This window comes from Emys orbicularis, chromosome 17 (genome assembly GCF_028017835.1).
Source record: "Emys orbicularis isolate rEmyOrb1 chromosome 17, rEmyOrb1.hap1, whole genome shotgun sequence".
NCBI lineage: Eukaryota > Metazoa > Chordata > Testudines > Emydidae > Emys > Emys orbicularis.
This window is the reverse complement of record NC_088699.1, coordinates 4419893-4437554: the sequence shown is the minus strand read 5'-3', so window position 1 is coordinate 4437554 and position 17662 is coordinate 4419893. Positions and strand designations below refer to the sequence as shown.

The 17662-nt window shown below is 47.0% G+C and overlaps 1 protein-coding gene across 1 annotated transcript in view; it reads left to right on the top strand.

Moving 5' to 3' along the window:
• The window catches only part of LOC135890722 (LHFPL tetraspan subfamily member 7 protein-like), a 153846-nt gene that overhangs the window by 43092 nt on the left and 93092 nt on the right, over window positions 1-17662 (top strand). Inside the window, exon 2 of the mRNA XM_065418122.1 lies at window positions 595-733. Within this exon, the coding sequence (XP_065274194.1) occupies window positions 595-733 (139 nt within the window). The remainder of the gene's footprint in view (window positions 1-594; window positions 734-17662) is intronic.

Genomic DNA, 17662 nt, shown 5'->3' with positions numbered 1-17662 from the left:
AATACTGATAACCCAGGGGACTGAGTGACAGGTGAACCATGGGCTAAAGATTTAACAGTGAACGTAAGCACCATAACATGAAAGGGAAGGGATGGGGGAAGCCTAGTATGACAGTGCTCTGTTTCTAATTTCAGGGCAGAATAAATGTTAAAAGCTCTGTTGGGAGACCAGAGACAGGATGTCAGATTAAAAGAAAATCCGTTCTATTAGTGAGCACTCTGGCTACTAATTCGGTGAAAAAATATTTGGAGGGCTGTTAAGATTCCAAAGGTACAGCTGGGCATTGTGAGTCTTGCATGACGGGACATGAGGCCCCCACGGGCGTCAGACCCCACCACCTCTCATGGGAAAGGCATTGTTAAGTAATGGCTTCTCCTGCAATACTCTAGAACGTGCCGGTTACCCAGGGCAGTTTATGCATGTGAAACAGTAGGACAATTGGACAGGCAGTGGTACATGATGCCACCGCTACCCCAAATCAGCTTGATTTCTGAGCTGAGCAAGTGGGCTGGTGGATGAGCAGCGCTCGGCTCAGGGGCTGCCTGTTTTCATGTTCGCTGTCCCGTTAACACCTCTGTGTGTGTGTCCTTTCAGACGAGTGCAGTGCTGTGTTCTGGAGGCTGTGGTCTCTTGGCCATCAGCTGCCTGCTGGCGATCATCGCTATATTCCTGCCCAGTGGGCTCTGTGAGAGACGAGTGTGCACCCTGGCTGGCTACATGCAGACAGCAGCGGGTAAGTGACCTGGACACCAGCCTCAGCGTTTTTTCTTGTGTCCTATGTGGTTAAAATGGCGTTGTTATTTTCCAGTACAATTTACTGCACAGGAACTCTGGCCAAAGCTGTCACTGAAGTCAGTGGGACAGTGAATGCTCAGTGCCTCTGAAAATGAGGCCACTTATTTAGGTGCCTAAATACGGATTTTGATGTCTTGCTTTGGCACCCAAGTCTGTAGATTTTGGCTATGGGTCTTGCGACACCAAATTGGACCATCAGCTCTGGCATCCTCCACCTAGTAGCGGCCAATGCTTCAAAGGAAGGCAATGTGGAAGCATACATGGAAATGCTAATACATGTGAAAATAACATTAAGGCCCAAGCTGCAATGCAGAAACTCTTCAGGACGGCAGGGTCTTGCTTACAAAAATGTTTGTCAAGAGTCGTCTTAACCAGATCCTTTTGTAACGCTGGTTTCTTAGTGGAAATGATTTGTATCACCAGGAAATTTGCTGCTCCCTTCTGTTAATAATTTTTATTCTGTCCAGCCAGTTAGGAATGTCTCAACTCACAGGTTTCCTTTTATTCTTATTCTTATTATTTATTCTCTACCCAACTTTTGCTGTAGCTTTCCTTAAAACACCAGCGAGATCATGCTATAATTGTGGACAGTCTGGTAAGCCCAGGTGAGATCCATTTTATAAAGAGGGGCCTACACAAAGCTTGGAAAACACCTGACCACTGTGAGATGTGATGAGATCTGCCAGGTGTTCCAGCAAGTTGTGGTCCATACTGTACTCTAAGGAAGGGATGGAGTTACTGATGGTATCGTCCCAATGAACTCAGATATGCCTCTGTTTCTTTAGATATATTGACATCTGAATTTGAAGCAGTTGCTGAGTTTATTGGTTTGGTTTAGTTTGTGTGCGAACACACCGGTGGGCCAGATTCTGCCTTCTGTGCTGGTGCAGTCACTGGCAGAATGGCCACATTTCTGGTAGAGCTAAAACTGGCTCAGTGGGCTCAATTATATTTTCCCCTGGACACGGCAGGAGCTAGCCCTTCTCTCTTGTTAGGGCATGTCTGTTGTTTCTCCCTCACTCTGCTATAATAAGTGAGGATAATTTGCACTTGCATAGCAGCTTTCATCTGAGCATCTAACAGCAGTTTGCAAACACTAATTAATTCCCACAGCAGCCCTGTGAGGTAAGTAAATATTAGCCAGTAGGCGATGCTTTGCTGTAGATATTGTATCTTTTATGTGAATTACCGTATTGATTCTTGTAATAGGAATTAAAATTTAATTAAAATAAAACATTATCCATTGAGTGGGAGAGAGGGGAACAGTGTCTTTATTATTATTATTATTTGTATTGCAATAACAACTAGCAGCCCCATCACAGACCAGGACCCCATTGTGCTCGGCGCTGTACCAACAGAACAAAAAGACCCTAACCCAGTAAACTGGACAAAGCTGGATTGAACAATGGATGGGAGACTCCTGGCTCCCAGTTCTGTGTGCCAGCCATTCTCTTATGTACAAATGACAGCCCTCACTGTGGCTTTGCGTATTTTTATTAGATAAAATTCCATACACAGAATTTAAGTGAACTCACAGAAGTGTACGTATGCGCACACACACTTCATGTATGGTGTGAAGCAGGATTCTGAGCCAGTAGTTGAATGAAGAACTGCTGACTCACAAGGACCTATGCACAAAGCAGATGCAATCAAACCCGTCGTTCTTCATGCCTGACACCCCCTTGGTGATGTAAGTAACCAGCCAAAGACTCACAGCATTAATTGCTAGGCACAAAACAAGGGAAAACAGGTTCACTTTGCTAACAGTGTCAGAATTGAAAAATACTGTAAGCAACTTCTGACATTTAGTAGGGCTTAAAAATATTGCCTCTTGAGGCCCAAACCCTATTTATAATGGCTGTCCAGATTTCATTCACGTTCTTACCATCATTGCTGTTAAAAGTTTTTGCATGTAACCGAATCTCTGGAGACTTGTGATGTCTCTGTTCCTTGTACCCAAGCTGACCTGAAACAGACTAGTCTTATGCCCACACTGGCTTGTGTCTCCCGCATTCTCCACTCCACCCTTACACTCCCCCAGCATGCCTAAGCAGAACGGCCCTGCTTTATCTTCGTGGTTATTTGTGTTTAATTCTTTGTTCCTCATTAACATCCTTTCAAAGGGTTGAAAGAAAGAAAGAAAGAAAGAAAGAAAGAAAGAAAGAAAGAAAGAAAGAAAGAAAGAAAGAAAGAAAGAAAGAAAGAAAGGGTTTAGTCTTGTAGCTCCTAATTTGTTGGTCAGAATAAAAAATCCATCCCCCAAGATGCTGATGACATTCCTGATGTATTTTTGTTCAGCTCCAGGGGGTCTTTGCCTGGAAGTTGCCCCTGGGATGGGGCTTGAACTAAGGTACCCCACACAGATGCCGTCTAGGGAATGTCAGGTGATGAATTCAGAGATTTCGGAAAGGGCACTGAAAACAAATGCCACGTCCTGACAGAAAACACCCAGAGCCAAACTTTAGTTACCTGCCAGGAAAACACCCCCTCCCGTACACCTGTCTGTGTGTGCAGAACCCCCCGAGGCTGTGCAGGGGCAGACACAGTGGCCTCACTGTCAGGTTTGAAGCACACAATGGCTCCCGGCACCTACTGGTTCAAATCCCAGCAGCGTTAACTGTGCCCCTCCCTCGGAGATAAATTGCTGTTTAGCCAGTTTACTTGGTTCGGTCTCTTACGTGAAACCAAGAGTGTTCTAAGGCCTGTATTCCCGTTGTGAGCAGAGAGGTGTGTCCTTGTTCAACCCCCCCCCCCCACACACTATTGTGTAATGCATTACGTGCTGTCTCCTGCACCTTTGCCATCAGCAGGAGCCGAGCATTCCCAGCCCCTCAAGGACTGGGCTCGACGTGCTCCTGGGCAGAGACTGGGACCAGGAATCTCTTTCTCCAGCTAGAAATCTCTACTGCAGCCTGTGCCACTCACACTGACACCCTCTGTTCTCAGGGAGTGCCTGGCGGCTGTTGCCCGGCAGGGTTTATAGCTGAATGAGAGCGCCATGGCGTACCTTTTAGAAACCCATCAGGGTGGGCGGCCTCAGGGGCGTACGGAGAAAACCTATCGCATCTCCTCACTCAGGGATGTAGTGAGGTACTAGCAAGTCCCATAGGGGCAGATAGAGATTGCAAACCCCAGGCTTTGAAAGACAAGTGGCTGACGGAGTTGGAGGGCAGTGTGTGGAGGGAATCGCTCCCTGAATGCTCAAGTGTTTGCCCGAAAACATCCTGATTCAATACCATTGCTTCAGGACTTTAGCAGAAAGAAATGGTGTTGGTTATGGCTGTGATTGAGTTAAAGCAGGAGGACAAACCCACTGGTGTGTCTGTGCCATAGAATAAACACACTTCCCTGAAGATATCCTCTGGCCCCAGAAATCCAGCAGAATTTCCAAGTGAGATGCCTCATTATCTGACCTGCAGACTTCAATCAGCTTTCTCGTGTTGCGAGGGAAAATCCTGTTACACGGTATCCTCACTGCAGCGCTAAATATGAACTAATCCTGCGGGATCTGATTTGAAAGCAGATGGACAGACCCGTTTCTCCCATCTCACTGCACTGAGGCTGTTATTAAAGATGACTGTTCATGCTCAGCTGAAGGGATAATGAAAGCGAAGAAGGAAGCTGCTCGCCTGTCAGAATGTCTCCGGCTCCTGCCTCCAAATTGCTCGCTATTATATCTGTGTGTACGGAGGCCAGGCTTCTCACGCAGCCTGCCCTTTCGCTCTGCTGCTGAACCTCCTATTCGTTGGGGACAGCAAATAGAATCTAAGGGCGCCCCATGCCCCCATAAAGCGCTCCCCTGGGAAATGGAGAAGGTGCAGCAGTGCTCTCTGAGCCTCCTCTCTGCTGCCCACCAGCCATCGGTGAGTTTGTTCCTTCCATCCTCCAGGGTGGGTGTGCTGCAGGAGAGTCAGGGTTGGCTCCTGGAGAGCTCCGCGGTATCAAGAATATTTTGTTGCTGTGCTTGGCTCTTGGTTTGATTGCTAGCTAGCGTCGTAGATGCGCCCAGCGATCCATGGGAGTGCAACGTGCAGCTGAGCGGGGCGCCTGAGTTCAGGTCCTGAGCTTGTTACAAGCTTCCTGGGCTCAAGGAGTGAGTGCTCAGCCCTTTGGGAAAACATCCCAGAATTGCCTGCCCCATATGTCCTCTCTTGCCTCTTCTGCCGCATGACGCAGCATCGATAGAGACCAGACGGGGCTCTGTCCAGACCTGCCTGGCGGAGGGCATGTCCCTGTGGCACAAGGCCTTCACCCATTGTGGAGGTGCTGGGTAAATAAAGAAGTGAACATAGGGCCATCCCTGAAGAAGTCCTCCTGCCTTTGGGGCTGAAAACCTGCAGAGGGCCAAGTCTCACACGGAGGGAAAGAGGAGGTTTTCTCAGGCTTGGTCTACACTAACCCCCCAAATCGAACTAAGGTACGCAACTTCAGCTACGTGAATAACGTAGCTGAAGTTCGAAGTACCTTAGTTCGATCTTACCTCGGTCCACACGCGGCAGGCAGGCTCCCCCGTCAACTCCGCGGTACTCCTCTCGTCTAGCTGGAGTACCGCAGTCGACGGCGAGCACTTCCGGGTTCGACTTATCGCGTCCAGACAAGACGCGATAAGTCAAACCCAGAAGTTCGATTGCCAGCCGCCGAACTAGCGGCTGGGTATAGACGTACCCTCAGTGGGCGGCTAGGCTAAGTGGCCTCAGGATTAGAGCTTTGTGTGCCATTTTCAGTGGCTCAGGAGATGGGAGGAGGGAGAGTCCAGACTTCTTGTTGTGCAGCCTTTCCCTGAGCCTACATCAGAGACTATGAAGGGGCAAGTGCTCCAGGAAGAGGTTAAAAAGAAAACAAGGGAAGCCAGCGTTCAGAACCGCTGCTCCGTCCCCTAGCTCTGGGGCAGTGGTAACCTTCAGATCATCACGCTTCCAAACGCATGCATCCAGCTCTGCAACCTGCTCGGCTCTCGCTCCCACCCAGCAGCTCTGGCCCAGGAACGGGTTTGGAGAAGCACATTGTTCGGGTGGTGAATTTCCCAGTCTTGGTTAGCGTTCACCTCTCTCCAGGCCTGGGAGCACTTACTGCAGGGGGGCTGAAGCAAAGGAATGGAATAAATGCATTGACGAGTGCTCAGAGGGAACATGCAGCAGAACCAGTTGGTAGGGTCAGTAACCAACCCAGGACTGAAATCACAAGGCCCCGGAGTCGAAGGAGATTCTCGCCCCGCTGCCGCTTCACGGCTTTGCTTCGTCCCTGGTGAAAAGCTTTGGCCGTCTAGAGATGGTTGGGGAGGAGAGAATCACTCTCTGAAAGTGTTATGGATCCCTACCAGACAGCTGAGTCCAGTCTGAGGTCAGGATTCATTATGGAGCAATGGTCTGGAAAGGCCCTTTCAATCCTAGAGGTGCTGCCACAGCATGATGAGCTGCCACGGAAGGAATCATACACCTTTGGAAAGAGCCACGATGCCCATCCCACTACGGAGACCCCAGCAGGTGATGCAGCAGGGAGAGAGAGCTGAGTTTGTCTTTGCAGCACTTCCTACCAATAGCCGTTCAACATAGATGTTGCAAAGGGGCCAGCCTTTCTTCGTCCTGGGTTGAGATCAGGCAGGTTAGTGTGACTGCAAAGGAGGGAGATTATCCTGGAGAACATGTGGCAGCAAAGAAGGCCGAGTACACTGGGCACATCACTTCCCCCACTCGTTGCCTCAGTTTTCCCCTTCTCCGACAGGAATGATGTTCCAATTTAACTCCCCAGCTCTGCCACGAATGTCCTGCACAACGCTGGGCCAGTCACTTAGTTCCCCATTTGTAAAGTGTGCACAATCGCACTTCCCTTGCTCACAGAGGTGTTGTGGATACAGGGCTGGATTTAGGGGCAGGTGACCCAGGTGACCGCCGGGGGTGCTGGGCTTGGGGTTAGTGACAAAAGGGAAAAAAGAATGTTTGACAAAAAATCTTTCAGGTATTCCGTATGTGGTTTCATTTTTTTTACTAACCTCCTAGAATGTTCTGGACCTTTGTAGAATCTTGTGGAACCTTCCAGACTTTCTGAGATCTACATTTTCCTTGAACCCTCTAGAACGTTGTCAGCCAGACCCTCGTGGGTATAAGAGGGGCCGGGCGTCGCCAATCAGTCTGTGAGATATAAGAACGAAGTGAAGTGAGAGCCCAGCTGCGATATTGTGAACCTCGTTTTATTGTGTAATTGTGAAAGTATACTTGTGACAGGGATAAATCATGCATACAAATTGTGCATCACAGTCGTGAAATGGGCTACAAATGCAATACAAAATAAGGTATTCAAAAGCTTAACAATTGGAGGGAGGGGGCGCCAAAGATGCTCCTTGCCTGGGGCGCTATTTGGTCTAGGACTGGCCCTGTGTGGATAAACGTGTTACAGATGTGAGATGAAATGCATCCTAGAATACTCAAGGAGCTGACTGAGGAGATATCTGAGCCATTAGCGATTATCTTTGAAAAGTCATGGAAGATGGGAGAGATTCCAGAAGACTGGAAAAGGGCAAATATAGTGCCAATCTATAAAAAGGGAAATAAGGACAACCCGGGGAATTACAGACCACTCAGCTTAACTTCTGTACCTGGAAAGATAATGGAGCAAATAATTCAGCAATCAATTTGCAGACATCTACAAGATAATAAGGTGATAAGTAACAGTCAGCATGGATTTGTCAAAAACAAATTGTGTCAAACCAACCTGATAACTTTCTTTGACAGGGTAACAAGCCTTGTGGATGGGGGGAAGCAATAGGTGTGGTATATCTTGACTTTAGTAAAGCTTTTGATACTATCTTGCATGACCTTCTCATAAACAAACTAGGGAAATGCAGCGTAGATGGAGCTACTATAAGGTGGGTGCAAAACTGGTTGGAAAACCGTTCCCAGAGAGTAGTTATCAGTGGTTCACAGTCATGCTGGAAGGCATAATGAGCGGGGTCCTGCAGGGATTGGTTCTGGGTCTGGTTCTGTTCAATATCTTCATCAATGATTTAGATAATGGCATACAGAGTACACTTATACAGGTTGCGGATGATACCAAGTTGGGAGGGGTTGCAGATGCTTTGGAGGATAGGATTATAATTCAAAATGATCTGGACAAACTGGAGAATTGGTCTGAAGTAAATAGGATGAAATTCAATAAGGACAAATGCAAAGTACTCCACTTAGGAAGGAACAATCAGTTGCCCACACATACAAAATGGGAAATGACTGCCTAGGAAGGAGTACTGTGGAAAGGGATCTGGGGGTCATAGTGGACCACAAGCTAAATATGAGTCAACAGTGTAACGCTGTTGCAAAAAAAGCGAACATCATTCTGGGATGTATCAGCAGGAGTGTTTACGCAAGACTCGGGAAGTAATTCTTCCGCTCTACTCCGTGCTGATTAGACCTCAACTGGAGTATTGTGTCCAGTTCCGGGCGCCACATTTCAGGAAAGATGTGGACAAACTGGAGGAAGTCCAGAGAAGAGCAACAAAAATGATTAAAGGTCTAGAAAACATGACCTATGAGGCAAGATTGAAAACATTCAGTTTGTTTAGTCTGGAGAAGAGAAGACTGAGAGGGGACATGATAACAGTTTTCAAGTACATAAAAGGTTGTTACAAGGAGGAGGGAGAAAAATTATTCTCCTTAATGTCTGAGGGTAGGACAAGAGGCAATGGACTTAAATTGCAGCAAGGGAGGTTTAGGTTGGACATTAGGAAAAACTTCCTAACTGTCAGGGTGGGTAAACACTGGAATAAATTGCCTTGGGAGGATGTGGAATCTCCATCATTGGAGATTTTTAAGAGCAGGTTAGACAAACAGCTGACGGGATGGTCTAGATAATACTTAGTCCTGCCTTGAGTGCAGGGACTGGACTAGATGACCTCTCGAGGTCCCTTCCAGTCCTATGATCCTATGATTCTAAGTTCAGACACTACAGAGATGGGGTTCTGATAGGTACTCTAGCTTGCTAGCTTCCCAAAAAGGGGACAGAGATACTTCCCCTTCTCTGTAAAGCACTTGGAGATCTGTCGGTGAAAAGTGCAATATAAGATTTTAATATTATTAATTATTTGTTGAGCAAAGAGTGTACAGTGTTGCACAGAACCTAGAAACAGACGCTCCCACAGGAATGCCCTCTTCCTTGCATTCAGGACTAAGCCAGTGAAACTGCTTTATGGACTCATTTTAACACTGCAGGTAATGGATTTGCTAATAAAGCATGACTTTCTCATGCTAGGTTGCTAGGGCAGCCGATGAAATTCACACCCTTCTGGGATGTTAAATCATTAATCCATAGAATGTTGTTAGTTACAGGTCAGGAGGAGATATCAGCTGGCTATCATCCTGGCTCCCTCTCTATTTAAAAAAATGACAGTGTGCATTGAATTTCCCCCAGCATGAAATGTGTAAGATAGAAAGAACATTAGGGCTGTTAATGAAGGAATTCTACAAGCGTTCGTTCAGCAAAAGAGAGGCTGATATATGGATGCTAGAATAGCTCGGCCAGCCAATTCATTATCACCCAGCAGCATTAACGTGCTGGGGATTTTCCAGCCTTCTGGGTATTAACTTGTACAATATATAAAATTCTAGATGAAATTTTCTCTCTCTCTCTCTCTCACACCCACCCACACAGAGCCCATTCCCCTGTGCACAGCCTGCTCACTCGGGATTTGTGTGGAGGGAAATGGGGGTGTGTGGAATCCAACATAACCCCTGCCAATTTGCAATCAGTGCATGCGCAGCTCTGGGTCTCCTCTGCAACTGCTGTGCACTCCCCACATGGGCAATGGAATCCGGATAATCACAGACCCCGTGGCCATGTCTTCTCCTCCTCCCCAATCCCGTCATGGTGGATTATGTGGACCCGGTTGCAGAGCCTAGATCCACCATGCCCATGGGATGAATAATCTTACTGCCTGCCCGCTCAGCTTCACCCCCCATCCTGGGCAGCAGACTCAAGTCTACTTGATAAAGACCTTTGCCCAGGGCCATTTTCACCCACTGGAGTATAGAAGCATAGAAATGTCGGGCTGGAAGGGACCTCAAGTCCAGCTCCCAGCGCTGAGGCAGAAACAAGTAAACCTAGACCATCCCTGGCAGGGGTTTGTCCCACCTGTTCTTAAAAACCAGCAACGACTGGGATTTCACAGCCTCCCTCAGTGGCCTGTCCCAGAGCTAAACCACCCTGACAGTTAGAAAGTTTTTCCTAATGTCTAACCTAACTCTCCCTTGCTGCAGATTGAGCCCGTGACTTATTATCCTGTCTTCAGTGGACATGGATCACAATTGATCACCGTCCTCTCTCTCCTTTTGGTGACCATGTTCCCCATCCACTCACACGCGTTGTCTGTCTTGTCTATTTATACTGCAAGCTCTTGAGACAAGATCTGTCTCTTACTATGCGTATGGACCGTGCCTGGTGCAGTGGGCCCAGAATCACGCACTACTGGAATAAAAATTATTTTAAAAATCCACATCAGGCAATGTGGGGGGGGGAGGGAGCAACCAACAGATCAATGTAACTCCGGCTGCACCAGCCCCGTCACTACCTCCAAATCTTCCTCTGCATGGTTGCAGTGCAGGAAGTCCCTGCAGAACACAGCTCCGCAGTGTCATGCAACACGTCAGAGGCAAAGCTGGGAACACAGCCCAGGTTGCCCGGCTCCTCAGGCCAGTGCCCTAGCCACTAGCCCACCGTTAACACCCCCTGCGCTCGGGGCTTTGCATTTGGTGCCGCCGCAGTTTGTGTTGAGGCCAGCACAGACGCTAGGACAGTTAAATAAAAACGAGGACCTCTGAGTGTTTTACTGATATTGAGCAGGCTGGCCATAAACCGTAGCCTCTATGCAGTATTGACAAATGAAAATTTACTAGGTACATTTGGTCAAGCTAATGGGCTGCTTAAGCCCTCGCTGTGCCTCAGTAAGCGCTTTATATTGTGCATTTTAATATCATTTCCCTGTGGATTAATTCTTATTCAAACCGAGGCAGCCCTGAGTCAACAGAATGAAGTCGTGCAGTTTATTGTGATTCAGACACGATGCACCGCTCTGTTTTGTCGTTTCTTTCCCCATTCCTCTCCCCTCCCTCCAAGTGGGAATCTTTGTTAGAAATTAATCTTTCCCCAGCAGGAGGGCGAGCAGCAAGGAGAGAACCTCCCTCCGAAAATAATGACATTTATTGCATGGTACCAGGGTGGTTTTTTAAGGTAGAATAATTGTGGCTGTGCTGAGTAGAGATAAATTGTACGAAGGCAGTGAAACAATGATCTCTTGAGTCTCTGCACAGGAAAGTTCTGTCCTTGCTATGGCCAAGGGTAGGACTGATTCTGTCACTGGTAGAGCCAGGAGTGCTTGCTATAAAACGTCATTAGAGATCCTAGGAAATACAATGCATACAGAGGAAGGATGGTTTTGTGGTTAGTGCACTGGGCTGACAGTCAGGAAATATGGATTCAAATTCTGGCTCTGCCATAGACTCACTGTATGACTTGGGTCAAGTCACTTATTCCCTTTGTGTCTCCTCAGTTCCACATCTGTAAAGTGGAGGTACTAATACTTCCTTTCTCTGTTTTGATTGTAAGCTCTTTGGGGCAGGGATGACATTTTACTCTATGTATGTATAGAACCTAGCGCCATGGGGTTCTGATCTCGGTTGGGGCCATCAGGTGCTCCCATAATACAAATAAATAATGCCACCACATTTGTTGCTATAGCGCCAGCTAACTGTTCCCAAACCTTCAACGAGCTTTCAGTTTATTAGCTACTCACAAGTGGAAACTATGGCTGAATTGAAGTTAATAGCAAAATTCGTCCTGAGTTCCAGGGGACCAAGATTTCACCCTGTATGTGTGGTTTCCCCTAACAGATAAATGACATTTGTAAAAAAATGTATACCCATAATGTGTGTACATGTATATTTGCATCTGTATGTATTTAGATATATTCTCTCATGCATCACATACCAAATACAGTTCATTCCATCTATCTATACTTTATTTGTAATGTATATGATACATTAGTGAGAGCTCAAGCATTGTAAATACACAAGAGTAACAAGCTAGTAAAGCCACATTTGAACTTGCCTCTGAAATACCAGTTTAAATTGATTCGCTTCAGATACCTCACTCCAGCTTTTCCCAAGACCGAGGAGGAGCCATACGAGGGGTGGGGATCCAGGGCTAGTGAAGGGTAGGGAGGGGAATTAATAGATTTCTTTTTCTTGCCTTTCTCTGTTGTTTTATGTTCTTGAATAGAGGTGTGTGTTAATTCTGGTCACTTCTAGGTGGCCATGTTAGTTGGTAGTAGCTGTGGTGCCGTGCAGACCTATGTTGCTGAATAATAAATACAATAATCATAGGTTAGAATTTCAGATTCATCGTCTTTGTGACTGTGATTATTACCTCTCCGGGGTTCCCTGGAGGAAGGGAGTGGATCAGCAAACACATTATTTCTTCTTGTCAGAATATAAACAAGAACAAATACTGAATCAGCCTTTGTCCCAAACCCGCTGGCTCCCTTCTAATACAGATTTGACACGTATCTTTGCTAGTTGGATGGCTTTCTGGGCTTTATCCTTTTCCCCTCTGTTATCAGTAGCAGTTTCTAACCCCTTGCAAAATCAGTCTGGACTCGGCCTTTTAAAGACAAGGGTGGCATGTTCCCACTTCCACTATTTTTGTCCAGGCAAGGGGAATTGGAGAACCTTTAGCTTCCAGGATTAGATCTCCTGAACCCCGGGCTGGGCTACTTTAGCGGGCACTAACACGGGTCCCTCCCATGTGCAGTGATATTGTCTGAAAGGTGGAAATGTGATAAACATTACTGGCTCCATCAATAAATTAACTTTTTCTCCCTTGATTTGTGTTAGACTCTCCCCTCCCCCTGCCTAACCTGACCTTTGGCTCTTGAAATTAAAACTTGGTTTCTATTTTCCCACATCCCCGTCTTCCTGCCCCACTAGCAGAGCTAAGGGAATTTAGCAGAGCTCTGCAGACAGGAGCAAAACTAATACAGTGTAATAAAAAAGATGGATCCAGCCCTCTAACTTCAAGATAAAGGGCCAGGCGTAGTCAACCAGGGGCAATGAAAGATCCTTTCGCGTATCTGAGCAGGGGAGCCAGCAAAAGTAATGAGAAGATATCTGTACCGAGATCGATCATTTCCGCCCTTGCAGCTCTGTAGCTGATCAAATGGGCACGTGGGGCTTTGAATTTCATTCACGTAAATTCAGACGTGGAGCCCGAATTCAACCAGGTGACGCAGGTTTGGGGCCTGTTTCTGAGAGCAGCACCACTGTGAGCTGGGAGGAGGGGAGGCGCTCAGCGACTCACAAGGGATCAGGCCCTCGTGTTTGGCTCTTGGCTGCCATTTTTAAGCAGCTGAACCCCACAGCCCCTCCCCCGCCCCCCCAAAAAAATTCCACAAGCAAAGACTATGTAAACTTTGTGCAGATAAAGCAAAATGTGAATGGCAAGGTGAGTGGGTCTGGCAAGCCTAGGGCACTCCGGGGATTGCTTCCAAGAGAGAACACATGATTTAATGCTGGGGTGAGGGGGGCGAGGCAGAAAGGGGTGGATGCAAGGGCACCTATAGAATTACTGCCCTTCGCATGCGGAGTCAAAGCGCCACTGCTGTGAATTACCAGAGATATGAGACGCACATTGTCTCCAGCCGCCATTGTTGTCCCAAACATCAACCTCAGAGGGGGAAGGGCTCCGTTTGTGTAACTTTCATCCCCCCAAGTCTGGGTGCTCTCTCCGAGTGCAGCTCTTGCCAGAAGATTGGTAGCTGTTAAAATGGCACCCTGGCCTGTGCCTCAAACTCCATCTTGAGTTTTATCAGTTAACCCAGACAAAAAAGTTTCTGTCCCCGCCCTGTTTGCTCTGGGATCTGACAACCAAGCTGGGTTCCTTCTGGCTTGTGCATCATCACCAGCCAGAAAGCTTCTGCAGGCCAGATTCTGCCCTCATTTATACTTGTGTCTTCAATGGGTTTACACAGGTGGAACCGAGGGCAGAATTTAGCCCTGCAATTGCACCTTAGTTCACACTCTCTGTTGATGATGTGTGAGCCAGGAGAGAATGCAACTCGCTTCCCATGGCAGGGTGGGCTCTGCAGGGCTCCTGGCAGCACGAGGAAGTGCGAATATAGAGTCAGCAGGTGTGACTGTGAATGCAGCCTGGGTGCTGATCCGCTGCATCAGAATGAGGTTACAGCCACATGGTCATTGTCAGGGTGGAACAGCACCGTGGCTCAGGTGTCTGAATGGGGGACAGCTTCTGATCATTGTAACAAACCTGCTCCAAAAAACTCCACTGGACAGAACAGGTTGTAAAGGGAGAGAGAGGACCCGTAATGCAGCTGTGTGTCCTGTAACCATTTCCTGCTTCTGATTTCACCCTTTCCTTGAGTTCCCAGAAGCTTGATTCAACGAACCTGGTCCAGTGCCCCCACATGCAGCAGCTTTAGCGCTGACCTCCAAGAGCAGGGAGCGAAGGAGTGATTCATTTTTTGCATTCCAGATACTGAGTATGCACGGCCACATCAGACGCTTGAAAGAGGGAGAAAGGGAGAGGGCGGGATGGAGCTGACACACTGTCTCATGGGCTGATGAACACGGTGCGGTGTGACATTTAATTTCACATGGCCCCAAGGAATGGAGAAGGGCAAAGGGATCACCAAGACTGTTCAGACAGTAAACTCACCCTCATGGAAATCACACTTGCCTTGGTAGCTGTTGATGCAGGCATAAAAGAGAGACGTTCTCCTGATCCCCTGGAACTTACTGGGGCCAGAGCGAGAGGCACAGGTCTACCTTTTCCTAAAGTGATTAGTGATTTTGGGTGGTCAGCTGGAGATGCTTTGGGGGCGGGAGCTTAGCACTTACTGAAAACTGGGCCCTTTTGAAAAACTAGGCCATAACATCTGCATACCCCAGCGATAAAGGGGCGAATTCAGCTCTGGCATAAGCAGGTACAATTCCCATGGACGTCAATTCAAGTAGTTCCATGGCCAAATTTGGCTCATGGTCTCTAAACCCTCCAGCAACAGCAAATTGCATCAGTGGCAACAAAATGCGCTCGCCTTCTCTGAGACAGGAAAAGTCATTCTGCCTGCCAAGAGGCATGATCCTTCCTCTTGCTCTGATCTTCTTTCCTCAGCCCCGTTTATGGAGATAAGAGGCCTGTATAGTTCGAGCTTCCTTGATTGAGAATTTGTTTCTCCTTGTCCTTTTAAAAATGATACTTAACAAAGAACATAGATGAGGAAAGAGTCCTTTGCCATGTGGCGCTATAACATTCCGAAGGAGGAATGTTGGTTAAAGGACATTAAGTCTGAACAGAGCCATGCTCAGCTGTGTATTGCCTATGCCAGTCTCTCTGTAAGAACAGCTGCCATTCAGATTCCATCTCTCAGGTGCTGGGCTGGAGAACAAGGGCATAATGTTTATAGACCGACATTAAAATGAATCTTTGAGAAGCTATTGCACAGCGTTTCAAGTGACTGCTGCAGGAAAGGCAGCCGAAAGGAGCACATGGGATTTATCTGTCTGGATAACAGACAACAGACTCACCGATCACCCTGTGATCCTTGAGCACTCACCCTAACCCTAACCTCACAAGAGACCCCCATTCCCTGTTCTGAACCCCACAACCTAAATTGCATCCAGCAACTGCCATATCAGGGAACATAACAGGAGTACTTGTGGCACCTTAGAGACTAACAAATTTATTAGAGCATAAGCTTTCGTGGGCTACAACCCACTTCTTCGGATATATATGCATCCGAAGAAGTGGGTTGTAGCCCACGAAAGCTTATGCTCTAATAAATTTGTTAGTCTCTAAGGTGCCACAAGTACTCCTGTTATTTTTGCGGATACAGACTAACACGGCTGCTACTCTGAAACATATCAGGGAACAAGACCAAAGCCAGGTATAGTTACAAATTAACAGATTTTTCTGTTGACATAATTCCCCGTACCCCCTTGCAGGTAAATATAGTGCTGGTGAAAGGCACTAGCCTGACTGTGCCTGAAACAGACACACTTTATCTCCAGGACAGGTACAGGTAATCCCCTCTGCATTGATCCTCTCCGATGTGACTCAGCATGTAATTGCACTTGGTATTCTTGCTGATTCATGGTAGCCCAAAGTGAAAACCCAAAGCCAGGGAGAGATTGTGTGCTACCCTATGAACTCTCCTCCACCAGATGGTGTCCCCATGGCAGGTCATCTTAACCAGTCTTCATCTAGTTTATGGTGAGGCTCCGGTATCAGAATAGGACTGGCCATACCCCTGCAGAGAACATACACGCCGTGTTGTAAGATATACAATCAATGCAACATCGTAATGCTTTGCACTGCTATAGTGCCCTTCATCCTGGGATCTCTGCAAACTTTATAGACACTGTAAACCTGATGAATTAAACCTCACAACTCTCCTGGGAGGTAGGGAAGTATTGTTATCCCCCTTTTGTTGATGGATAAAATCATACAGCAAATCTCGGAAGAGATGCCAGGAGTCCTGCCTCACAGTCTCGCTGGTTGATTCTGTGTTTCAGCTAGCAAAGAATAATGACATCACTCCATAGGATTCCAAGGGAATGGCCTATTAGCATCACAAATGCTTTTGATTGGTCTGTGTGACACATTGTAACATTCGACATGTCCCGCACTTGCATTTGTAAATACAGCCTGGCTGAAAAATGCCTGTGATTATTGTTTTTATATGAATGAATGATAGTAGCAAAGCTAAACTTTATTGTATTGATCACACTAACTGTGTCCACTTTCCAGCTGGAGAGTATCTGAGCATACAGCCTGGAAGTTTTCTGAGAACCGAAGTAGCCTGAGCTGCATGAGAACTCAGCTAGTGGGTGGAATCTGAGACAGCAGTAGAGGCTGAATAAACACAGCGAAGAAAGGCAGCTTCCCGAGCATCTGGGACGCTCAGGACTAAGGAAAGGATTAAAAGTCTGAAATTGGATTAAACTGCTGGCAAGTGCAACTTGGCACCAAAGTAGATTTTGTATGTTGCTTAAGAAATTGCATGAAGCCTTGTAGGTGGGCAAGGGGGTCCAGAATGTGCAACAGGATGGAGCGAGCATGGGAAGCTATCATATATAGCCAGCAGCAGGTAAAACTGAGCCATATGGTTCATGAGAACTTGCAGAAGTGACAAATCTAAAGGAAGAGTGACCCTGTTTCACTGGCCCAACACAGAGTTTTTAAAATAAATTCTATTCAGTATCCTATAGATGGCTAGGAAATAGCTTCCTGAATATACACTGTTTTGTTTCTCTTACAGTTTCTCTGGCTGTGAAAGTTCCTAAAGTGATTTTGCCCATTTCATATCTGCAGCCGCCCAAAGCACTGGAGCCAGATAACATTTGTAAAGTTGAGGTTTGATTTTCATTTAAGTTATGGGAGAACCTTCCACACATTCTTCTTCTAGTTACCCTTGGGCTGCTGGGGGAACTGCTGTGCATTTCTTGGCAGGGATAAAAGACCTGCATGCAGCCTCTTTTTTTGTGCGTAAACTCTCATTTTATCTTCTTTTGTTTTCCCCTTTGCTGTAGATTACTTGGCACACAAGCCAGGCGTGGCTTTGCACTGGCTCTTTTGCAAACCCTGTAACAAATGAGATGAGCATTGTGCGTTCGTCTGCAAACACAGCACAAAAAGAGGCATGTCCGTGTAAAATAGCTGTGCTCCAGAGCCTCAGCAGTTTCTCCTGGGGGCTGAAAAGGGCTTGCTTTTTCATCAACGGGGCTCATTCATGTGCAGGCTGGACTGGAAGAAAGAAAAACAGCTTTGGCAAATGGGAAGACTTGGAAACGATAGGCCACATTAAAGCAAAAAA